At 45.8% G+C, this 25648-nt stretch overlaps 1 protein-coding gene across 5 annotated transcripts in view; it reads right to left on the reverse strand.

The window, feature by feature from the left end:
- The window catches only part of LOC135913050 (4-pyridoxate dehydrogenase-like), an 83731-nt gene that overhangs the window by 24589 nt on the left and 33494 nt on the right, over window positions 1-25648 (reverse strand). For all 5 annotated transcript variants that reach the window (XM_070532219.1, XM_070532220.1, XM_065445690.2 and 2 more), the window contains 2 exons: window positions 16772-16974; window positions 2374-2560 (listed from right to left, as the gene is read on the reverse strand). In XM_070532219.1, coding sequence (XP_070388320.1) covers window positions 2374-2560; window positions 16772-16974 — 390 coding nt within the window. The remainder of the gene's footprint in view (window positions 1-2373; window positions 2561-16771; window positions 16975-25648) is intronic.

Below are 25648 nucleotides of genomic sequence, written 5' to 3' on the forward strand. Positions count from 1 at the left end.
ATGTGGAGGCGACTGGTACGCTCGACCTTCCGAGATATTTTAGTTCTCGAATCGGTCCGTCATTGTTCGCAACGCATGCCGTAGCACAGAATTTACTTATAATTCGAATCGCGGTATTTCAAACAACTGCGTCTGTGTGATAGCACTGCCACTCGATCAACACAGAAGTCACGGCATGTATTTTACTGCACAATGAAGCAATGTCCTAGGAAACCAAGGTTAAGTATAACGTTGTTTTGTAATGCTCGAAATGCTCACAATTGTATACCATTCTCATGGGCAAGGTAAAGGCATAAAAGTTACACAGATGGGAATATCGGTTTCCTACCCAGCGCTCGAAGGGGGGAGGGGAGGAAAACGGGGACATAAAAGGTAAAGGAAGAGAGGAAGCGACGCCATTACAGCGAGTTTGCGCAGCTGTTCGTCGAAAGCGCATCATTTTCTGTGCAGGGAATCGGCGAAGCCGCGTTTGGATTGCCGGCATTTGACGCGCACCTCATCAACAAATGTAGAGGGCATCAAAGTAGGGGCAATACGCTGCGTCATTTTGGAGTTCCGTGTATATGACATTGCAGGCCATTCGTCGGAACAGTCACGCTTTCAACTTAATTGTGTCTCCGTTTTGCCCCCGACGTAGACTGCGCGCAGCGCTGGAGGGTTGGGAAATACGGTGGCCGTATAGAGGTATTCTTCATAACATGTGTAGTCTGCATGAAGGCCTTTGGTAGCATAAATTAAAGTAAGATCTTGCATAGAAGGAGTCGATGAGTTGAAGGCGAGATGTGCAAAACTTCAAGGCCATGGGATAATGGGCATAGTTCTCTGCGATCATTTAAAAAAAAAAGGCGGCGCCGTTTTGCGACATTAAGCGCGGTAATTTGCAGCGCCGATTTTTAGCGCAGCATTCTTGTCGCTCTCTTTGTTGTCAGTCAACTAAGCATCATCGTCGCCATCGGCGTTGTCATGGCGTCGTCCTTGTCATTCCCTTCACCGTTTTGTGCAGTGCGTGGCTTCATGTGAAATGTGGCCACGTTTGCGTCGTTTGTTTACTTCAGTAGCAAGATATAATTACGGCTTACGTTGGTACCCGTCGTCCTGCATAAAGCCTCTTGTGTGTAACGTCAAAGCACACAAAAGTGACAATACGTGGAAAAAGGTTCAAAGTTCCGTCCCTAAATCTCAGAGATAACAACCGCCGTTCGCTGAGTGCATGCCAGATGGCTCCACAAAGCCGTGTCGCAGCATGACGCAATATGCAAAAGATGGTAATAAAACAGTTTGTGAAGATGTGCAAAGACAACAAGCAAGAAATCAGGAGAGAAAATTTTTACAGAAGTGCAAAAGGCAATGCCTTGTCCCTTTAGGCCCGAGCTGGCTGGCTGAGAAAAAAAGCATACACGTGCAAGTATGTAATGTTACCAAAGTTTTCAATAGATTGAACCGCGAACTATACCTCTAATGTTTGAGCGTTTTACAGCGAAGCTGTTAGCCTATAGCAGGTAGGGATTTTGCATGTCCATCAGCAAAAAAAAAAAAAGAAACAGAAAGAAAGTGCATATCTCTTTTGGAATCAGGCGTACAACACACATCTCAGTATTAATTTCTATACAGAAAAGCGCAAAATAAGGGTCGAAACTGCGTGATGGATGATAAGGCGCCTGTGAACAATGCGAGGCACATTCCCTCCCCCCTCGTGTGTTTCCCGGTAAATATTACGGTTACATAAACTGCTCCGGTGGGAAAAGAGCAACATCAGAATACGAATCAGTGAGTGGCGTCATCAAACTTCATATATAAAAGCGAGATCTGCTTAGCAACTCGTTCAATTCACTGCAAGACCGTTGTGGGTAGACTACACAATTTTAAGACTGCCGAAGAGCAGCGTGAATACGATGAGCGTCGGAGAGTGCAAAATCGCACTGCTTAACAACGGTGTCGTGCTAAGACTACAGGCTAAACAACAAAAGATTTCATATCCCCATCGACGGCATTTGAATGGTTTTCCCACAGCTTTACTGGTGGTCCACTTTTTCATCATTTTTTTTTGAACGAGCCGTGCTGCTTAATTATAGAGTAGTTTTTGGAAACGTAGGCGCTTGTTAACTCTAATATATCTCTTCACCACGACTTAACTGCGTCGTAATACCATTGAATAACTTAACAAATGTACCGTATGCTGCAAGAATGCAAATCTTCTGCACTGGTTCACGTCCATTGCTTTCTTTGGCTGTCTATTTGGGCTTGTCGATACTCCTTTAGAAATCGGGCCATTCAGCGACGTGCAGTCATTCAACATCCTTAAAACAGATCCCTTTTTGTACTAGCGATGTTGTAAATCAGCTACACGAATTACTCTTTGTTCTGAGTACTCACCGTCAAGTTGTCCCACGCGATAGTCTTCTATGCCTCTGAAATGTGGCAGCACGTCCTCGTATGCCCAGCCCTTTGCTCCATACTCTCGTTCCCAACGGTCGTAGTCGTGCCGGTTCCCTCTCACGTAGAGCATCGCGTTTATCACGCTGCTTCCGCCAAGCACCTTGCCCCGCGGCAAGGGACATCGCTGCGTGAGCAATATGAACAAGTGTAATACCAATGTCACATGATCACTTGATCGCCATCTGATCCAATCAGGATTGAATCTCCTGATCGCGAACGACAATGGTTGCTGCTACATGGTCCAACAACTATCCGGATCGAGTTTGGACTTCAGTCTAGGTATGCTTTAGTGCAGTGGAGTTGTTCCAAAGCGCTTATCAAATATGCTGTAAAAATTGTGACATACAACTCTTTTTTATATAAAATATTTCGTTTTTTCATTACCGGTAAGACTACCGTAGCCTGCTGATCGTCTGCAACACTAGGCACTACATGGTCATGGACTACATAGACTACATGGTTAGCCTAAGATCGCGATCAAAAGCCTCGATCGCGATGCACGAATCTGGGTTGTCTATATCTGGATCGAGCAAGATCGCGATCGAAAGTGACCGAGTAGCAGCACTCCATGCGCATCGAGCTCAATCCGGATCGGGCCTGACCGCGACAAAACTTGACCGTGGGACACCAGTATAAATGTATGCCCAACAACGTTCACTCTCAAGAGCATGCCGTGCTAAGAGGCCTATTGCTGAACATCAGGGGCCCGTGTTCACAAACCTTATTGTTCTTGAGTGGTCTTTATCATTGGCTGGTCACCTTTTCTAATAATATTGTTACGGTTAATGTTAAACCGGCTTTATTCAAGGGACGATATTGATGGTAAAGTCAAGATGGCATCCTGAGGCTGCACCAGCTCACGTCTTCTTCCTCTTCTCCTCGCCCGGCTCATGCCGTAGCAATCCCCGGTTGCCAGACGAAGCCGGCAAGTCCAAATCACTCGGAAAGCGTAGGGTGAAACCGCTTAAGGCGGGCAACATGTACTAACTGGGTCCGGCTAGACCGACGACCAGCCGACGTCAAGCGTGCCACTATGTACGTCAAGTCACTCAAGCGATCTACAATGACGAATGGTCCCGTGTACTGGGGTAAAAACTTTTCGCATAAGCCACGTTTACGTTACGGAGTCCACAACCACATAAGGTCTCCTTTGGCGTATGAGACAGACTGGTGTCGGCTGTCATAGCGCCCTTTCGATCCGCGTTGCGATGCCACAGTACGAAGACGAGCGATACGCCTGGCTTCTTCGGCAAGACAAAGCGTCTTGGCAACAGAGTACTCGCTGTGAAAGTCAAGCGGTAGTATAGTGTCAGTGCACCTTAGCGGTGAACGTGCTTAAAGGAGATAAAAAGGACTGTAATCGGTCGTCTCATGCTTTGCAGTATTATAAGCATAGGTGATGAAGGGGAGTACGTCATCCCAGTCCTTGTGATCGGAAGATACGTACATGGCCAGCATGTTAGAGTTCTGTTCGTACGTTCTACAAGCCTTTTTGTCTGAGGGTGATAAGGCGTTGAATGACGGAACTGCGAACTGCAGAGACGAAGCAGTTCTTCTACGACGTCCACAACGAACTGACGACCGCGATCGCTAATGGTCACACGTCGAAGATAAATGAAGATGGTCCATGTCGAAGATAAATGAATCGAAGCAAAACATTGCAACGGACGCAGCTGTTGAAGATAGTACGGCCGCCGTTTCCGCGTAACGGGTCAGATGGCCGACACATACGATCACCGATCGGTTGTCGTTAGATGATCAGGGAAATGGGCCCAGAAGATCGATACCCACTTGTTCAAATGGCAGGCGAGGCGGCGGCAGAGGTTGGAGAAGACCTGGTGGAGCGGTCGTAGGGCGCTTGTAGCGTTGACATTGTTCGCAACTGGCGACGTAGTGCTTGACTGTGTCCCGCATTCTGGGCCAGTAAAAACGCTCCTGTGTCCGGTTCAAAGTTCTGATGAATCCTAGATGGCCAGAGGTCACATCGTCGTGCATGGCTCTCAGTATGTTCGTTCGCAGACTCTGCGGCACCACCAGAAGGAAGCGTGCGCCTTTAGCCGAATAATTGGTCTTGTAAAGCAGGCCGTCACGGACACAAAATCGACCGGTGGCTCTAGGACGCGATGCGGCTACAAACAGAGGTTCCAAACTAATGTCATTTTCCTGCTCTGCTTTGAAAGTCATCGAGTCTGGGAATGTAGAAGAAATGGGAGCAAAACAGTCATCAAAATTGTCTTCGTCACACTCCATCGTCGTCAGAGGAAGGCGGGAGAGACAGTCCGCATCTGCGTGGCGACGCCCGGACTTATAGGAAATAACGAAGTCGTACTCCTGCAGTCGAAGAGCCCAGCATGCCAGTCGTTCACTCGGGTCACGGAGATTCACCAATCAGTGGTGGTCAGTAATGATAGTGAACGGGCGTCCGTAGATATAGGGCCGATATTTGTGGACAGCGAAAACAGCTACCAAGCATTCTTGCTCGGTCACAGTGTAATTGCGTTCCGCCTTAGTCAAAGAGCTACTAGCATAAGCCACAACGTGTTCAGCTCCTTGATGACGTTGCACAAATACGGCACCGATGCCGATGCCACTGGCATCAGCGTGCACTTCCGTAGGTGCGGATGCATCGAAGTGACGCAATATGGGCCTTGACGTTAGTAGAAATTTTAGCTGACGGAACGCGTCGTCGCAAGCCGATGTCCAGTTGAAAGGGACGGCTTTTTGGAGAAGACATGTTAGGGGGTACACCACGTCGGCGAATCTTGGAACGAAGCGACGAAAATACGAGCACAGGCCCGAGAAACTCCTCAACTCCCGCACTGACTTCGGTGCTTCGAAGGAGCTGACTTCCTCAATCTTCCGTGGATCTGGCCTCACACCGTTTTTGTCGACCAGATGCCCAAGTACTAACGTCTCGGTTTCTCCGAAACGACATTTCTTGGAATTTAGAATCAAGCCTGCTTGTTTGACCCAATCCAGAACAAGATTGAGACGGCTGTTATGCTCACTCAATGTGCTGCCAAAAATCACCACATCATCGAGGTAGCACAAACAAATTTCCCATTTAAGTCCTCGGAGGATAGCATCCATGAATCGTTCGAATGTTGCTGGCGCGTTACAAAGGCCGAAAGGCATAACGTTAAATTCATGAAGACCGTCTGGTGTCACGAAGGCCGTTTTCTCCTTATCGTCTGGGTGCACGGGTATCTGCCAATACCCTGATGGCAAATCCAGTGATGAAAAGTAGGCAGCGGAATGTAGACAATCGATGACATCATCAATTCTAGGAAGCGGATACACATCCTTTTTGGTGACCGCATTCACTTTCCTGTAATCAACGCAAAACCGCCACGATCCATCCTTCTTCTTTGCTAAGATTACTGGTGCTGCCCATGGACTAGAAGACTCTTGAAGAACATTTTTCCGCAGCATGACTTTCACCTGTTCAGCAATAACTGTCCTCTCTGTTGAAGAAACGCGGTAAGGCTTTTGCCGAATGGGGTGCGCAGATCCGGTGTCAATTCTGTGGCGAGCACGAGAACGCGGGAGTGAAGCCTGCTTGCCGCCTTGTGTGAAATCGAACACAGAAAGATGTGCCCACAAAACTTGTGCGAGAGCGCGGCGCTCATGTGAGGGCAGTGCCTTGTTGATCATTCGTAGGATCTGCTCTTCAGAAATGCTTCGTTGGGGATCGCTAGTATGAGACTGCTCCTGCTCGCTTAGAACTGTAATGGAACTGTAAGTAATCTCGTCAATTCAGCGAGCTTCATATAACGCGGGAGAACGGCAGGGACGCAAGAACAATTGAAAGCCCACAAATTTGAGGCGCCATTCACTACTCTCACGACAGAGCGTGGTGCAAGTACATCTTTCTTTGCGCAGCTCGACGTAAGTGGCTGGACTTGCGCGTGAAACGATGAAAGGTCGGCAGCAGCGAAATTGACAGGGATACGTGACAGCGACCAAGGCAGTAGAGCAAATCGTTCGAAACAACACAATAGTTTTTCACTGGTAAGGATGTGTCGGCAAGGGTGGTGAGAAGCGCGCTATTCAAAGTAATTTCCCCTGTGCCACAGTTAACGGATGCACCACAATCCTGAAGAAAGTCAATCCCGAGAATCACATCATGAGTGCATCGCGGTAGTACGAGAATTTCTGTTTTAAGATTTTCTCCTCCGAATAAAACACTGGCAACACCTTGCCAAGGAGAACTAGGCACTCTCCACTGACACCACGAAACGTCACACCATCATTCCACGGGAACATAACTTTCCGGCCCAGCCTCTCTTTGAAAGTCACACTCATGACGGAAACGGTAGCACCAGTATCCACTAATGCTGTTGCAGGTGTACTATCAATTAACACACGGACTTTGTTCTTCACCATCATAATAGGCAGAGGAGTATTTCGCAGAGACGCAGAGACGCAGACCTTACCTCCATCGGCCGCGCCGGCTAGTTTCCCGACGGCGGTGGAGACGTAGCGCGTCGCCGTGGTGACGGTGAACGTCGTTGGCGACTGGTTGGGGGCGTCAGGCTGCGGTCTGAAACTGGCGAGCCACTCCTTCTACTATACTGACGGAAGGTATTCCGAGGTGGCGCGCCTGTGGTGTTTGCAGGGTCTATCGGCCAACGGTCGTCATAACTACCACGTCCGAAATTAGGCCAAATTGGTGGTGGGCCATGTTGTTGTCTGTCGGCGCCGGCGACAAAAACAAGCAATGTGTCCTGAGGCGCCACAGCTGTAGCATACAGGCGATGCGCGACCGACGTTGTATGCCTCGGAGTCAACCCTGGGACGTTTCGAATAAAAAAACGCGATCTTCCGAATTCCGATTCGTGGTGGTAGCTCGACGAGTTCGTTGATCGTGCGTCATGTCGTCGGGAAAGGTACGTCGGTGCTGTCGCAGCTGATCGACTCGACAGTCTGCAACGCCTGGCATGGCAGACAATGCTGACACAGCAGATGCATGTTCTTGATGTTGGTTGGAAGCGCAACCAAGCTGTTCGACATCCGCCCCTTTGGTGTGTCGTTCAAGTTCTTCGCGGACAATTTGCCTTATAGTTGCCGCAAGGTCAAATTGAAAACTGTAGTTGCCGTTTTCGTCAACGCTTGCCACCGTTGTGACATTTGCTAGCCTGCCAAACTTTGGCGTGATACGGCGCAGCTTCAAGGCCTCAAATGTGCGGCAATGCTTGATGAGGTCGGCGACCGAGGCGAGGCTCTCCTTTCCGATTAAATAATTGTAAACATCCTCAGCTATGCCTTTGAGAAGGTGTCCAACCTTGTCCTCTTCGGAAATTCGAGGACTGACAGTCTTGCAAACCTTCAAGATTGCCTCTATGTACGTAGTACAGCTCTCACCTGGGACTTGAGCGCGCTGAAGCATTGTCTGCTCCACCAGCTTCCTTTTCGTGCTAGAATAGCCAAAGCACTCTGTGAGGTGAGTAACGAAGCTGTCCCACGTTGTGAACGTATCTTCATGGTTCTCGAACCACACTAGCGCAGTGTCTGTGAGGAACAGAACCACATTGTCGAGCTGAGTCGTGGAGTTCCAGCCGTTGTACTTGCTCACACGCTTGTAGTGGGTGAGCGATTCCTCCACGTCCTCACCGAATTTTCCAGATAAACGGCGGGGCTCCATCTGATGCAACCAGGCGCCGGTTGTTCGCACTGGAGCAGCCAGAGAAGGCTGTTGGCCGCTGCTGTGGGACATCGGGGTCTCAAGTGGTGTTGGAGGCAGTCGAGCGAGGCGTCGGCTCCGGCGTGGCACTTGCTCCAGCAGCTCCGTCGTCTTGGTCGAAGTACCCCGCACCTCCACCACAAAACTGTTACGGTTAATGTTAAACCGGCTTTATTCAAGGAACGAGATTGATGATGATGATGATGATGAAGCCTCAGTTAACGGCACAAGCCCACTGAGGGGGATAGGCCACGAATCGGGTGGTAATATGATTCAATAAATAACATAAATAAATTGGTAAATAAATGAATAGCACGAAAAAAGAAAGGAAAACAAATAATCCAAGATGCAAAATAAACTACGAATATATGAGATGAAGTATTGATCAATACTATAGTAAGCCTTGCGTTGATAGGAATGTTAAAAACGGATATACTTAAACTTTAGTAAGGTAAATTATGAATAATAATAGTAAGATTTCAACTGTGAATTAGTGCTTTTACTTTTTGAATTGTCTAAACTGCAGTAGAAGTAAATCAATTCTTTAAACTAAAGACTGTTAACAAGGCATTCTTCTTGTGCCACATAGGAAATTATAAATGGCTAGGCAAACGTTCCTGCGGCTATATCCCAAAACTGTTGCTCCAAGGGAGAGTATAACAGTGCTGCTTAAAGGTAATCCTAAATTTTGAAGTGAAATTTCTAGACATAGTTTTCGATGATTAGAAAATCGCCGGCATGATAATAAAAAATGATCTATAGTTCCTGGTTCATTGCAGAGGTAGCATAGAGGGGATACCGCCAGACCACATCTGTGCAAGTAAAAATTAAGTGTTGGAATACGGCAACGCAGTCTAGTAAATGAAACTTCAAATTACCGATTAGGACACCATTACCGGTTCCAAGAATAACTTAAGTGTAAAAAATCTGAAGATTTTGCTAATGACAGAGCTTTTTTTGTCCTCGCTCAAAAAAAAATTGCCGATATCTGGCTGCAGTTGTGTGCGCAGTTGCCGGCAGCGCAAATAGCACAGGACCTGCTAAAGAAGCTCGTGCTAAAGAATCAGCTATTTCATTAATATGAATGTCTCGGTGGCCAGGGACCCATACTATATGCACTAAACTTAAGCGAGGTGGAGCTAATGAATAAAACGTGTTTCCGGTTGTCGACTTTGTAGACGCAGTAAGTGCGCTGCATACAGATAGAGAATCTGTGACGATAATAACTCTTGTAATATGAATGGGTAATTTCCGCAAGGCAAGAACAATTGCCAGAAGTTCGGCATGAAAAACTGATGTGTAATCTGGTAGGCGAAGTGAAAAAGACCAATTGAGGGATGGTGAGTAGATACCCACACCTGCCTTCTCTTTACACGAAGAAGCATCGGTCGCTATTACGTTTATTTTGAAACGGGCCAAATAATCTTGTAAACGGTCATTCAAATATTTTGGGCAGAAATTTCGCATTGTGTGGAAAAATGTCTGCAAATTCAATTTTCAGTGACCCCGGAGACCTATGGAGCGGAATTATTTCTCTAAGGCGAACATTTAAAGGTGCTAATTGTGCTTGCACAAATACAACTTGCGGGGTATGGAACCGTGACCACGTGGTCTAAAAAAATGGACTTGGTTCACTACTAAATACATATTGTCCACGTCGTAGCGAAGAATCATAAGCTCTTAAGTAGGTTTGAACCGTAAGCATGCGGAATCGTGTGTGAAGAGTAGGTAGGCGCGCTTCCTGGTATAATACACTATTAGCAACGAATTTAGGAAGACCTAAACATAGTCGAAGAGCTTCTCTTTCTAACATAACAAGGGGCCTTAATTTATATTTTGCACTTCCGGAGAACAAAACACAACCAATTTCTAGAATCGGTCGTACATACATACGATAAATCATAATTCATGTGTCACTTCGCATACCAGAGCGTCGGTTACTGATTCTACGTAGTAAACCTACGGCTCGTGTCGCCTTTGTTCCAATATTTTCTATGTGAGAACGCCATTTCAGTTTTCCGTCATATGTGATACCCAAGTATTTAAGCGGCTCTACCCGAGGAATGCTTCTCTGTTCATATACTAATGATAACTGTAACGGCCCGGAAAGCGGAAAAACAAGGACTGCACTTTTGTTTACGTTTAGTGACAGGTGCAGGTTGTGAAGCCACGTCTGTAGAGTACAGAGGTGCGTTTGCAAAGATAGGTGAAGGGCATTGATGTCTCTAGCTGTCGCGAAAAATGCAATGTCATCTGCATAGACATACAGATTCCCATCCTGGTGCAGTGGTACTGAACTCGTCAACAGGTTAAATAGTATAGGAGACAGAACAGCCCCCTGGGGCACCCCCTTGCCTGATCGAACATTCTTGAAAAAAAGCCGTTTCGAAGACAATGAAATTTTTTCTTTCTTGGAAATTCAAAAATCCATGCCGTTATACATTTCGGAAAGCTGTAGGACTGTAATGTGTCCAACAGTAGAGAGTACTCAACGCTGTCATAAGCTTTTGCTATGTCAAGTGTCACTAAAGCGCTAACTTCTTTTCTATGCTGAGCAAGTTGGATGCGGCTTTCCAAATCTACATGCGCACACCAAATGGAGAGACCGGGCCGGAAACCTATTTGACTTGGGCTCAGTAACGAATTTTCAGATATATGATCCATCATACGATCATATAAAACCCTTTCAATTAGTTTTAACCATATTTGACGTAAGAGAGATAGGCCTAATGTTGTCAAGGTTGTAGCCAGCTCCTTGTTTTTTAAGCAGCGGAATAACTTTGGCTGTCCTCCATTCTGGTGGAATCCAAGCATTTTTTAGAGAATAATTAACTGCGTTAAGAATGTCATCAGAAGACATTTCAAACAACATTTTTAGCATGGCATTGGAAATGCCGTCAGGACCTGGAGCTGAGCCAGGCAGAGATCTAAGGACATTAGAGAGCTCTTCGATGACTTCCACGAAGTCATCAGCGATAGGAGGCCTTAGTGGCCCATTCGGCAAACGTGATGTTAAGCGTCGCGCTAAGCCCTCTCCTATGAATTCTAAAGAAGCAGATAACTCGCGTGGTGAAAGTATTATCGATTCAGTAATCGCTGGTGTTGGCATGAATTTTCTATATCGAAGGAATCTGAACAGAGGCTTTTTGTTGCTGGGCTTAGAGAGGAATTCATGATGTTTTTCGTCATACTCGTGTTTGGCATTCGAAACTGTTCTCTTGAACGCAGCAGCTGCGAATTTTTAATCACTCCAGTTACTCGGGCACTGATTGTAAAGTAATTTCTTCCACGCAGCTTTTCGTCTTCTATATTCCCGCGTGCAATCCGAATTCCACCAAGGAGAGGTAATACTTTTGCTTATCTTAACATTAAATTGGGACTTTTTAAAGGAACTTTTTACTACTGCGCAAAGCCTCGTGGGTTTGATGTCATTCGGTAGCGTTTTCTGGGAATTGAGGACCGTTTTCAAGATACTCTGAAATTTCTGGTAATTGACAAAAGTACGCGTCGGAGACTCCAGGGGAATAACAGGGCAGACAATGTGAAACCTAATAGGTAGATGGTCACTATTTGAAGCTGAGTCGACAGTAGACCAGGAAGTTACGGAAATTCCTGAACTGGCAAATGTTAGATCCAATGCCGATTTAGAAAGACCCTGAATAAAGGTAGCTGGCATCGTGTTTAAGCAAAAACAATTTTCATTAATTGCCCAGTCGGATAATCGCTTTCCACATGAGTCCGTTTTGAAACCCCAAGACACATGATGCGAATTAAAGTCTCCGGCTAGCACAATTTCTTACCTAGAAGAGTTGACAACGGTATCGAGGAAACGAGTATCATGCACGCCTGTGGGAAAATATGTGTTAACTAAGAAAAGTGGGGAACAACCAGGAATAGTTACATCTATTGCTAGTATCTCACACTACGTAGACATATACTGGTAGAAAATTTTTACTTTGTGGCATATTTTAGTTGCTATCAAGAAAACAAGTCCTCCGCCTCTCGATGGACGGTCCAATCGAAATAAACGATAATTGTTTATATGACAATCTTGGCCATTGGAAAGCCAACTGCAAAAGAATAATGTCGGGAGAACATTGTGAGCAAAAATATATTAAATCAGTAGCTGCAGAAATAATGGAACGGCAGCTCCACTGTAATACCTTGAAATAACCTATTATGAATTAATGCCTGCTTTAAAAACCGCTTGCTCTAAAATACTGTCTTTTAAAAAATATTTCTTCGAAAGACTGTCTTTGCCGTACTTTGTTGGTTTTGATTGAGGGCCATAGCTGGAAGAGTTAGGATTAGAATCTGACTTGGAAAGACTATCTCGCACTAACTATTTGGTTTTTGAGTGCGAGACAGAGATCGATGAGTTATCCTTAGGTGATCTTGTGCGTTCAAGAGTCGGGAGGTCCATTTCTACATCCTGGTTGTTTTCCGACACTGATCCAGAGAAGCATCCGTTGTCGGTCAGCTGAGTTGAAGTTGATGGCCTCGCATTGTCTGCGTCTTGTACAATAACTGATGAGGGATCCATTAGTTGTTCAGCATTCGATGTTAGGGTCTGTGTAATAATCTGCGAGCTAGCATTAGAACTCGCTAAAGGACTGAAAAGCTAAACCATTTGTGATGTCAACACTTGAGCTAGAGTCTCCGACAGGTTTGATATTAGTCGTTCCATAGCTTTTGACAACGCCTTTTCGACCGCTGTCGCAATAGAATCGGAAAGGGCTGAGTCTGCAACCATTTGCTGACGGGCTGTCCCTCCTGCATATCCCTTAGACCTCCCCTGGACCTCAACAACAGCATCACTGCGTGAGCAACGTCTCTTTTCAATTAAATCTACAATTTGCATTTCCTGTGATCTTGCAGGACAGTTCGAGTAGTTGGCGGAATGGCCACCGCCACAGAAACAAGATTTCTCTTCTTTGGAGGAACAATCACTAAAACTGTGGCTGTCTCCACAGGCACGGCAGCGGGGTGCAGATCTGCAGCCTCTGACGCTGTGGCCAAATCACCAACACTTGTTACATTGCAGAATGCGTGGAGCTAGAGCTTCTACCTTGTAAATTAGGGGCCAGACCTTAATTTCTGTTGGCCGCATCGTTCCAGCACATGTAACTATGACTGACTCTGTTGGTATCTTCTTATTGTCAATCACTCGACTGAACCGCTAAACGGAGATGACGCCAGCCACCGAGAACATTTCTAAAATCTCCTCAGGGGTTAAAGTGACGTCCACCCCTCGTACAATGCCTCTAGAGCATGCGAGATGGGGTGGTACGAAACAGCTCACCGGATAGGAAGCGAATGTGGAACAATTCAGTAGTTCTTTGACACAGGTGTGGTCTGGCGAGCAGCAGAGTATGCCACCCCTGCCGAACTGACGGACCTCTGTGATTTGACGGAAGTGGGGTGAGGACTTCTGTGATTCGCCCTGAATCGTTTTTGGGGTTTTCATATTGATCGTACCGCCGTCGATCGGCGCCATGGCCACAGGAACAGTGCCGGCTCCACTGCGAAGAAAAAACTCAAGCGGCAGCTCCTGAGGAGCTACCGAGGCTGACCACGGGGAAGCCCCGTAGCCAGGTGATGCTACAGACATCAAGCAAGGCTAACACAAAAACACATCAGAAAAATATATATATATAAAGGTTATGTGAAATTACAAGCTGACCAAAGAAAATACCACTCGATACTTGACCTAAGCCCCCAAATCAGGAGAAGCCAGAACCGAGGAACGCGATTCCTAAGCGCAGAGATGGCGCTTAGGAATTGTTGCAAATTAGTCGCAAGCACCAAGGGTAGCGTTGGCCTGGCGGCCTGGGGCACAGCTGGAAGCATCCGAAGGTCCTGGCAAAGGATGGGTCGACTGCTAACAGAACAACTTGTTTACTCTAGCATCGCAAAAGAGCGGCCGGTCAGGTCGACCGAAGTGGAGAAACGGGAGACCACGTTACTCGACTGAATAAATCGAAGCTTCTTTCTTGGCGTCCGGGGGCAGCTGCTTTTATACTCTCGGTGTCGAGGGCAAGAAGGAACGGTTCGGAAGAGGAGCACGTGACGGCGGCGCACGGACACGTTGTGACAAGTGACAAGTATCCGCCGGACCGGCGCCAGTCAGACCACCTCGCTTCACAGTTGGGGAGCTCCTCTCCCCGGCTGCCACGCTTTGACAAGCGTGGGCACCAACATGCAAACAAACACACACACACGCACGAAGACACGTGGCACTGAAACATGCCTGGACGCGCTTAGCAGGAGGTGTTGGGGCAGCGCTGAACTGGCCAAAATGTCCGCCGCTGTGAACGAAGCCCCGGCGTCCGTTGCATCCGCGCCGGCTATACCGTACGTCGGAGGCGAAACGTAACAGAATCAAGTCAAGATGGCATCCTGAGGCTGGTATGGTATGGTATGGTATTCCTTATGCGATGGCGCACACCCACTATGGGGGATTGGCCAAGATTTGGATGAAATTAGGCTATCTTTATTAAAAACTGAAAATGGTAAAGCTAACCGGAAGAAATGAACAACAATTAAATGTTTAAGAATTCAAGACAATCTCTTTGTAGCAATTATATAATCCTCCACGGTTGAGCAAAAATATCCCTGTGGCACTGTCCAAGAGAGGAGGCTCCTAGAGAAAGGATATTTATTATTGAAAAGCTCAAACGAAGCTATGTAAATCTTGATTCTAGATTTTTTCTTAAAGAAGTGAAACGGCGGCAGAATATGAAAAAATGATCTATTGTTTCATCTTCTCCACAGACTGGACACAGAGGGGAGGGCACTAGACCAGCCCTGTGACGATAGAAGTTTAATTTTGGTATTCGACAACGTAATCGGGTAAAGATGACTTCAGTTTTTCTGGTGTGAAAGGAATTTTTAGGCCAAGGGAATAGGTGGTGTCGATATTCTGAAAAATTTGCTACAGCTGGGTTCAAAAAGTCTTGAGTAATTGTATTTCTCCTGAATCTAGTAGTCGTCAGGTAAGCTATTGTAGGAAGTAATGGTAATACAGGGCCACTGAGGGCCGCTCTCAAGAGACTGTCAGCCATTTCGTTAATGACTAATCCTTTATGTCCAGGCACCAGCTCCAGCTCACGTCTTCTTCCTCTTCTCCTCGCCCGGCTCATGCCGTAGCAATACGCACAGCATCAGGATTGGCTAGAATTTGCTATTACGAACAATTCTAGTGTAAGCACCTTTTGTGAATACGGGCTAAAAAAAATCAGGATATAGCTTCAGTGCACGTCGAAAGTATCACTTTTATAGGTGACCAAAAAAGAGCTCTCATGAGTGTTAGCAGCGATGTCGGCTTTACGGACTTTATAGCCAGTGTATAGGGCAACTAGTGCCATGTATATCGTTAGCGAAGGTCAGGGTTCCCTTGTAGAGATGAACGTGAGTGGATTGATTACTGTATTGGGAATAATGGCGACAAACACGTCGGCGACCTTTCCACAGCAATACATTTTTGAATGACTGGGCTTGAGCTGCGAGGTAAATAATTTTTCTTCAATACAAAAGCCGCTGTCAACTACAACTTGAAGTAGACTTGCCATGCAAAATAAGGTGTACTTATTGCGCGAATTGAGAATGAAACAACCCCACACCAATACACAAGAACATTTGTCCGGTGCATTTGCATAGGTTTGTTTTGTTCGCCCATTCATAACAGCGTCACCAGGGATATGCGCGTTACCTGTTGCAGTAAAGCACTTTTGGTCCAACCCGTTCAAACTGCCGTACGTGCCAGCCCGTTACTATAGGGGAAACTTCTCCAATTCTTCCATCTGCTTTCCCTTGTTTGTTTTTTTCGCGTTAGATCACCGTTTCAACCTAAAATGCTGAAATATGTAGCAGGTGATAAATCTTACTGCGTTTGGAAGTGACGTGTTCTACATTATATATTTTACGACTTTATTACAGAATTGTATTACACTTCGAATTGCACTTATTTCGTAAACAGTGGATCCCTTCTGTTAGTCAGGCACAGCCTTTCAAGCCCATGAGGTTTGTCTGCAGTTGGTACTGTTATACTGACTAAAAAATAAAGGTGGGCGTGCGTGTGTGCCTACTATAAGGTTAAGTATGAACTAAAACGAGCGACCACTATAGCACGCGCTTTTTCATTGTAGCTCATACTGAACGCGATAGTAAGTACGTATCTTTTCTTTCCTTGTTGTGTTAACTCATATGTGCCAGTCCTTCGATACAAATTGGCAACTATGCTCGTGGGTGTTATAATAAGCATCAGAAGGGCGAAATCTAGCACAGCTAGTTGTATTTTGCCGTAACTGGTACATGACTGAGCAACACAGAAATTAATTTATAGCATCACTGTCTCAGCGTCAAGAGTTCTTCTGGTGCTCATCAAACTTGGCCAGAGCTACCAAGGCATCACGGCGCATATATCCACCGGTGGCCTGTCCATGAGCCATATGTTTAATGTCTCGATGACACATAAATAGTTACAGTTCAATTACTGTCATGCACACTTACACGTGACGGCAAGGGGGCTACCCTGAGGCTCAACTATAATATCCCCGCTGCGCACATGATCTACAGTGACGCTGTAGGAAGAATGAGAGCTGCGTTTTCCTGCATTTCCTTCTTGCATTTTCCTTAGAAACGTTTACACACCTGATCCCGATAAGAAAGACACGCATTCTCCAGCGGGACGGTCCAATAGGCCCAATCATCATGACCACCCATGACCATGCCGGCAATGGCCGGTATCTGTCTGGAAGCTGTCTCCAATCCTCCGGCTTCCAGAAGCAGCACCGAGACGTCAGGGTCCGCCGACAGCCTGTTGGCGATCACGCAGCCCGCTGAACCACCGCCCACTGCACGGAGAATGATCTGTGTTCAACGTGCTGCGAAAACACGAATAAATATCATCTTGTCCAACTTCACCCTACTGGTATGCACGCTGCATTACAGCGAAAAGCTGAGCTGGTTTTTGCCTCAGACCAAGCAAGACAGTATGGGAACATAAACAGCCCAGCACGACACGTTGGTTGCATCTCTGACGGATGTATGCGCAGCCATCATCATCATCAGCCTGGCTACGCCCACTGCAGTGCAAAGGGCTCTCCCATACTTCTCCAACTACCCCGGTCATGTGCTAATTTTGGCCATGTTGTCCCTACAAACTTCTTATCTCATCCGCCCACCTAACTTTCTGCCATCCCCTGCTACGCTTTCCTTCTCTTGGAATCCAGTCTGTAAACCTCAATGACCATCGGTTATCTTCGCTCCTTATCACATGCCCTGCCCATGTCCATTTCTTTTTCCTGATTTCAACTAAAATGTCAGAAACTCGCCTTTGTTCCCTCACCCAATTTGCTCTCTTCTTATCCTTTAACGTTACACCCATCATTCGTCTTTCCATAGGTCGTTGTATCGTCCTCAATTTAAGTAGAACGCTTTTCGTAAGCCTCCATGTTTCTGCCCCGTAGGTGAGTGCTGGTAACACACAGCTGTTATACGCTTTTCTCTGGAGGCATAACGGCTACTTGTTGTTCATGATCTGAGACTCCCGGCCAAACGAACCCCAGCCCATACTTATTCTGATTATTTCAGTCTCATTATCCGGATCCGCGGTCACTATTTGCCATAAGTAGATGTATTCCCTTATCACTTCCAGTGCCTCGCTACCTATTGTAAATTGCTGTTCTCTTCCGAGACTGTTAAACATTACTTTAGTTTCCTGCAGTATAATTTTCAAACCCACTCTTCTGCTTTGCCTCTCCAGGTCATTGAGCATGCATTGCAATTGGTCTCCTGAGTTACTAAGCAAGGCAATATCATCAGCGAATCGCAAGTTGCTAAGGTATTATCCATAAAGTTTTATCCCCAATTCTTCGCACTCCAGGTCTCTGAATACCTCCTGTAAACACGCTATGAATTGCATTGGAAAGATCGTATATCCCTGTCTGACGCCCTTATTTATTGGGGTTTCGTTGCTTTCTTTATGGAAGACTACGGTGGCTGTGGAGCCGCTATGGATATAATTCAGTATCTTTACATACGGCTCGTCCGCACCCTAATTCCGTAATGCCTCCATGACTGCTGAGGTTCCTACTGAATCAAAGCGTTCTCGTAATCAATGCAAGCTATATATAAGGGTTGGTTATATTCCGCACACTTCTCGATCACCTGATTGATAGTGTGAATATTGTCTATTGTTGAGTAGCCTTTACGAAATCCTGCCTGGTCCTTTGATTGACAGAAGTCTAAGGTGCTCCTGATTCTATCTGCGATTACCTTAGTAAATACTTTGTAGGCAACGGACAGTAAGCTGATCGATCTATAATTTTTCAAGTATTTGCCGTCCACTTTTTTATGGAATAAGATTATGTTGGCGTTCTTCTAAGATTCCGGTACGCTTGATGTCATGAGGCATTGCGTATACAGGGTGGCTAGTTTTTCTAGAACAATCTTTCCACCATCATTCAACAAATCTGCTGTTACCTGATCCTCCCCAGCTGCCTTCCCCCTTTGCATATCTCCCAAGGCTTTCTTTACTTTTTTTCCGGCGTTACTTGTGGGATGTCGAATTCCTCTAGACTATTCCCTCTTCCAATATCGTCGTGTGCCACTAATACGGTATAAATGCGCAGTCATTGTAAGTCAATTCTTCCACGTCAAGATGGCGCACATTGACCACTGTACAACTGTCGCTTCAACGTGCCCCATGAAAAAGGCAGAACTTACGCAACAGTTTGGAGCGTTTTGTAATGACGGACACATTCTGCAATGATTCCGAGCTATAAAACGCGGCTCAGCTACAAATGTTTGAATTCATGTTGAATATTAAGATATCTATCTGGCTAGTCAGTCATCTTTGTGTCGATAAATACAACGCGAAATGCCCAACACGCACACATATGTGGACAAGACAAGCGTTCGTTCTGTGCCCTCGTGCCGTCAACATCTTTATGTCTCGTCAGCATCTGCTTTGCAGTGGGTTTTCTATCTGTGCGTCCACTAAATATAGTTCGCTGAATGTAATGTCTGGGGTGCTTGTGATACACAGTAAAGATACTATTAGTGCATAAAGTTGTACAAATGTTACCAACAGGAACAAGCTTCTTTGGAAAAGTTTCCAAAGTTTCGATAGGAGGATCTTAAAAACAGCGATAAGGTGCCTCAGAAAGGCTGGCCAACGTTTCCATAGGATGATCTAGATCCTCCTATCGAAACGTTAGCTAACCTTCCTGAGGCGCCTTTTCTCTGTAGAATTTATACCACAGTGTGCTACTCCATCTGTCGGCCCTCTACATAATTTTGTATTAGTACATAAAATTACTTATCAATTAAGGCTATGAAGCCAGCAGTTAAATGTTCTTTTTAAGTTAAACGTCCAATTTAATTATGAATAAGTGATAATATCGCGATTGGTCTCGCATTCTGAATAAAATGAATGAAGGTTAAAAAATGGACAGCTTGCCACTGTTGGGAGGCGAACCCACAACCTTCGCACGACGCGTAGGCTGCTCGACAGATAAGGCTATCGCAATGGCTTTCCCTCCATCCACTATCACGGCTGTTTTCTCACACGTATAAAACCTAAACCTGGGAGCGCTATTTCCAGTGTCACTCGCTACCATGGCGGCTGTTGTGGAACATCCCTTCAACCGCAGTCGCCACGTAGTACGTGAACTTGGGAGTAGGCAATTAGCCACTAACGTCCTATTTGGTACCTAAAGGCCTCAAGGCTGCCTACGTCCAGATCTAGTTATGCAACGTGAGTGAAGAATCGGAGAGAACCCAAAGGGCTTGGTTTTTAATTCTAGTTTGTCTTGCGCTTTCCTTTCGAGTCTTGACATGCCTTCATATTTCATTTCATTTACTGTAGCCTTAAAGGGCACCAAGGCATTACATAAGGCGGGAGCTGTAAGTGCCAAGGTAGTACAACATATACGAAAAAGAAACACCCTTAAAACGAAAGGGATGCATCAGTAGCATTTAGATACTGCGTAGTTGTTTAACATTCGAGCTTACGTAATTCGCTAGTGTTTAATAACCTAGCCATATCGCCTTCACTAATTGTCTAAACAATGATAATAAATTGCAGCTTGCGCAAGACGACGAGGGTATTTTGGTGACGGCTGCGTATGGCTCGGGCACGCGGGCCCTATGTTGAAATCGATCTGTGATGGGGCAGAGTAAGTCGAGCGCCGATAGCTTCGTGCGCGCTGTGCCTTCGCCGCTGAGTTCGCGTTGAAGCGAGATGCACACAAGGTCAATTCGCTCACTGCTGCTGGCGGGCTTCCTCGCTGCTGCCGCGCTTCCTCACTCCAGCATTTTGACAGCTAGTTTCTGCGATCACCAAGTTAATTATTTCGAGTTTAATGGCGCCAAAGTGACTAAGGCCATGTGGCGCCAGTCACAGGACAGTACAAGGTCCAATTTTAAGGCAGCCATAGCTGCGTTACCTTAAAGTCGATGTAAATACCCAGTTTCATATAAAAACTCGAACAAGTTAGTGAATGGCACTAGCGGCTCGTCGCCCAATATTAAGGCAGGGTGTAAAGGTGTATGCAAGTGATACAAACTGTTGAAATGTTTCTGCCTCCGTGTTTCAGTATGTGGACATAACATAATGATGTGGTTTACTGTAAGCGATTCATGGCATTTCCCGCAAGTTGGTGGGTTTTCTTTTCGAAATAGAAAATTGTGTGTTAGATGCGTTACTTAGTTAATTCGGCTTTAATGGCGCAAAAACGGCTAAGGCCATGCTGCGCCAGCCTCAAGATATTAAGAAAGCAAATGTTAAAGTAGCGAAAGCTTCGCTACATTATAGTCAGTGCAAAAAAAACGGTTTCTTCTAAAAAGCTCAGCAAGTCAAAGGCACCAGTGGTTCACCTCCGAGTATTGAGGCGGGGTGTAAAGGTATCGGTAAGTTACAGAGATTCTGTAAAAGCTTCCGTCTTTGTTTTTCAGCATGTGGACATGTCATAGTAATACGCACTATGGTAAGTGGTTCATGGCACTTCTCGCAGGTTGGCGGGTTTTCGTTTTGAAGTATAAAATTGTGTGTCAGGTGTGTATGCCCAATTCGGAGTCCGCATAGGATCACCTCATAGAAGCGTTGCTGGTAACTGCACGACTTTCACTCACTAAGCAGGGGTTTTATTGTGTGTAACTTTCTGTTTATGCAAGAGTCCCATTCTAGTTGCTACTTTGATGCCAAGGCCTTATTAATCGATCGGATACTGTCTCTGCGTTGTCTGCGTTATGCCTTCGTGCGTTGCCATGAACGCGCATCGATCTGCTGCTTTAATCCCTGGTATCCCAACATGGCTTAGGACCCAGCAGAATCATATGGTGCTTCCGTATTTATTATAAGTCATGATGTTTAGGATATCGCCAACCAGGGGTTCAGACGCAGAGTTAAGGTTTAGAGCTCCGAGTGCGCTCAACAAATCGGTATATATGATAGCATTCATCTGCTTGTCGGTAGCAATATTTTTTACTGCCGTCCATATCGCATAAACTTCAGCGGTAAAGACTGAAGAAAATTTATTTATCCGAATGCTATATTCCTAATTTGTCGTTTCGACACCTACATATTCTTGTGTTTTAGAGCCGTCACTGTAAAATTTCGTGTAGTTTTTATACTTTTCTTGAATAGCTCGGAAGTCTTGTATTATGTGTTCTTGTGGAATGTCTTTTTTCTTTAGATGTGTTAGTGTCCAGTAACATAGCTGTGAAAAGTTGTACCATGGGGGAAACCTTGATGGCCTTTCAGCAACCTGCAGGGCCTCATGAGGAACATCATAAGTCTGACAGTATTCTTCGTGTCGTAAGTGGCCGAATCATGTCCGGTGTGTTTGTGTAGTGCACCCGCGATTTCCACTGTGTTACGATGTTGTAGCATATATGTTGTGGTGATGACCAAATTCTCAGTACATAGTAAAGTGTAAGTAGTGCTCTGCGGTGCTGTAAGGAAGGCTCATAGCAGTCAACGTATGAACTTTGGACAGGCGGTGTTCTGTAGGCACCGTTCACCAGTTGTAGGCCAAGATTATGAACTGGATTAAGTCGTTTAATGTAGAACTGCCTAGTTTCACCTTAAACTACACTACCCTAGTCGAGCATGCTACGTACAAGGGGCCAGTACACACGTAGTAGACATGTTCGGCCAGATCCCCAGTGCTTGTGCAATAAGACCTTGAGGATATTTAGTCCTTTATTTTCTTTAATCTTAGTTGTGTTAATGGAAGTTTAGTTGGTGCCAGAAGTTACGCCTAAATATTTGTAGTCTTTGACCGCCAGCGTTGTACCATCCATTGTGAGAACTGGACTGCAGTGTAACCCTCGCTTCTGGAAAAAGAGAACTAACAGTTTCGCGTGTTGAAAACCGGACACCAGTTTTGTCAGCCCATTGTGTAAAATTATTTATCGTTGTCTGTAGTTGTCTTTCGCAGCTGGGTAAGTTTGAGGCGCGGCAAGCGACTTGCAAATAGTCGACATATATTGAGTGCATAACAGGTGATAGGGTGATCCTATTTACAGAGTCCATTTTGACTATGAAGAGTGTCGTTTTCAGAATGCAACCTTGTGGAACGCCACTTTCTTGTGTAAATGTTCGTGAAAGTATTGTGCCAAGACGTACTTGAAAGGTTCTATTTGACATGAAATCACATAGACAACTTAGCATTCTGGCGCGAATTGCCGGTCAGCCAGCTCTCAAAATTTCATATGGCGACTTGGTATCGTATGCTTTTTCTAAATCGAAGAAAACTGCGAGACAGTGTTGTTTGCGTAGAAACGCATTACATATTTCATGCTCTAGTCGTTCAAGGTGGTCAGTTGTCGAGCAGACCTTTCTGTATCCCCACTGGTGCACGTCTATTAGGCTTCTTGATTCAAGGATGAATGAGAGTCTTGTGTTTATGATACTTTCGTAGGATTTGGCTAGACAACTTGCTAGTGCATTGGGTCTGTAGCTGCTTGGGGATGTTACAGGTTTACCCGATTTCAGAAAAGGCCCTACTAAAGAATTTTCCCAATCTGTAGCCATTACCCCCGACTCTCATATCTTATTGAAAAATTTAAGAAGTGCCTCGATGCTTGAGGTAGGTGTGCCACTATTGTGTAGTGGACACGGTCAAGACCTGTTGCCGTTTTTTTTTACCGGCCGAGAAAACTCTATTCAATTCTTGTACTGTGAGGAAGTTCTTATAAAGTTCATTCGAAGCCCCAGTAGTGGGCAGTCTCTGTTTCTCAGCCTACTCTTTATATTTAAGAATGTATTTGAGTAATTTGCTGAGCTGGAGACGTTGTAATATTGTTCGCCTAATAAGTCGGCCTGGTCCTGTAGTGTTGTTTGTGTGCCTGGACACGTAAATAGTGGTACTGTGTATGATGAGTACTCTCCTTTAAATTTTCTCACCTGGTCCCACATTCGTTTTGATGCGACTGCACTATTGATTGAATACATTAATTTTTGCCATGATAATTTATCCGCCTTTCTTCGAATAATTCGTGCTTTGGCTTTGTTTGGCCTGTTTGAAATTTAAAAGCTTGCTCTAAGTAGGGTACCTCCTGTTGCGACTCGGTGGTTCGAAGACGTGGGATCCTCTTTCCTCGTGTCGGGGTAAGTTAACGTGAGGCTGGGTTCCATATTCAGGACGTTTGGCAAACACGTATATATTTACATATGTACAAGAAAATGCAAAGTAATACAGAAACTCATAGTGGCAAAGCCTTAAGCACAATTCATATACAGAAAGGTTGATGATGAAGTGGTAGTCGCCGATCACTGCCGCCGTTCGTAGCTCCTTTTCTGCCTTGCGTGATCATTGTTTAGTCACCTCCCTCCATCCGGTGTCCGGAGGCCGATGACATCAGGTCCCACCGATCCGGTGTGAGGGCACCGATGACATCGGGTCCCACCAATCCATAGGTAGGTTGCCCTTTCCGCTGACTCCGATCGTATTCTGACAGGTGATGGCCGGATCATCGCACTGACCATGTCTCCGGCTTGGACGTGCCAATTTGTGCAGCTGACAGCGGTATAATTGCCAATTACTCAAACGTCACCTGAACGAGGTATTTCCGAGCTGGTCATAATTCATCCATGTCGAGAACCATTTCGACGAGGCCGTCGGCCCGTTCCCCATGGTCGTGCAAACCGTAACCGAAGGGTGTCACGGGGCGAACGGTCAATCACAACACTCCGTAGTATTCCCCAGACCTTATTTTGTTCTTTTTAGGCTTCAGTACACTCGTTTGCCCACCAGGGATTTAGCTTGTTGCGCATAATAATGTATGACTGGAGTATTGCCTTTTCTGCCGCTGAAATTATATACTCAGTGATTTTTTTCGTTAACTTCGTCAACAATTAGCTCTCGCGAAAAGACAACTTTCAGTTTCGCGTTCTCCATAAAAACCGGCCAGTCATCGAGCTGTAATTTCCACCAGCGTGGCCTAGTTACTAAGGTTTGTGGTGGCGAAAGGAGTGTGATGACTGCGGGTAAGTGATCGCTACCCTATGAAGTCTCAAGGGCTTCCCATATAAGATTATTAAGAAGAGATGGTGAGCAAAAAGCTAAATCTAAATAACTAAAAATGCAGGAAGTCGGTGAAAAGTAGGTCGGTGCACCTGAGTTTAAAAGGCAGATGTCATTGGAAGGAATCAACTCGTCAACGAGCTGCCCTCTTTGGTCAGTTTTGACACTGCCCCAAAGAGTACAGTGAGCCTTAAAATCCTTTACTAAAACAAATGGCTCCGGTAACTGAGCTGCTAAATTTTGTAAGTGTCTAGTAGTAAAATGGGTGTGGAGTGACACAGCGAACAAATGGTGATGGTTTTGCGAGACAGAATGGTGACGGCTACGGCCTCGAAAGATGCGCTCAATTGGACATTTTGTGTAGGAGTGCCGCCCTGCAAGACTATAGCGACTTCTCCTGACAAGCGGCTGGAACATTCGCGGTCCTTTCGGACAAGAATGAAAACTTCGAGAATTAGACTATTTTCGAACCGAGATTCATTTCCTGAAGATACACTGCAACTGGCGAAAAGGTGTTGAAGCTGTGTTTGATGTCACCTATATTATGTATAAGACCTGTGCTATTCCAGCGCACAATGAAAGCCGAGGTTGTGAAATGAAAAATGTAATGATGTGTGTAAACTTAAACATTAAAGGCGATATGCGATAGGGAATAATGCACGTTTGATGGACGGTAACCATTCAGGTTACGCGTCCCTTTTTCAGCGCAGTTACAAGGAGGTTGTCCTTCTTAGAGCGCCCAGAAGAACGCTGTTCCTTTGGCGTCGATGACGCCGGAGTTTTCACATCAACCTCTATCGCCTCCTCTGAGGCGCTGAATGGTCAAGAGCCAGGTGCCGAGACACGCGTCTCGGGCCTTTGCATTCTGTTTAGTGTTGGGACCTGCAGAACAGCTGCCTGCAGGGCCATCTTGGATGATGGTGGAGTGGCACTGGCTGCTGCCACCAAGGGGGTGGATGCGGTTGCTACGGGACCACTGACTGTGACCCCCGTA

Source organism: Dermacentor albipictus, chromosome 1 (genome assembly GCF_038994185.2).
Source record: "Dermacentor albipictus isolate Rhodes 1998 colony chromosome 1, USDA_Dalb.pri_finalv2, whole genome shotgun sequence".
Taxonomy (NCBI): Eukaryota; Metazoa; Arthropoda; class Arachnida; order Ixodida; family Ixodidae; genus Dermacentor; species Dermacentor albipictus.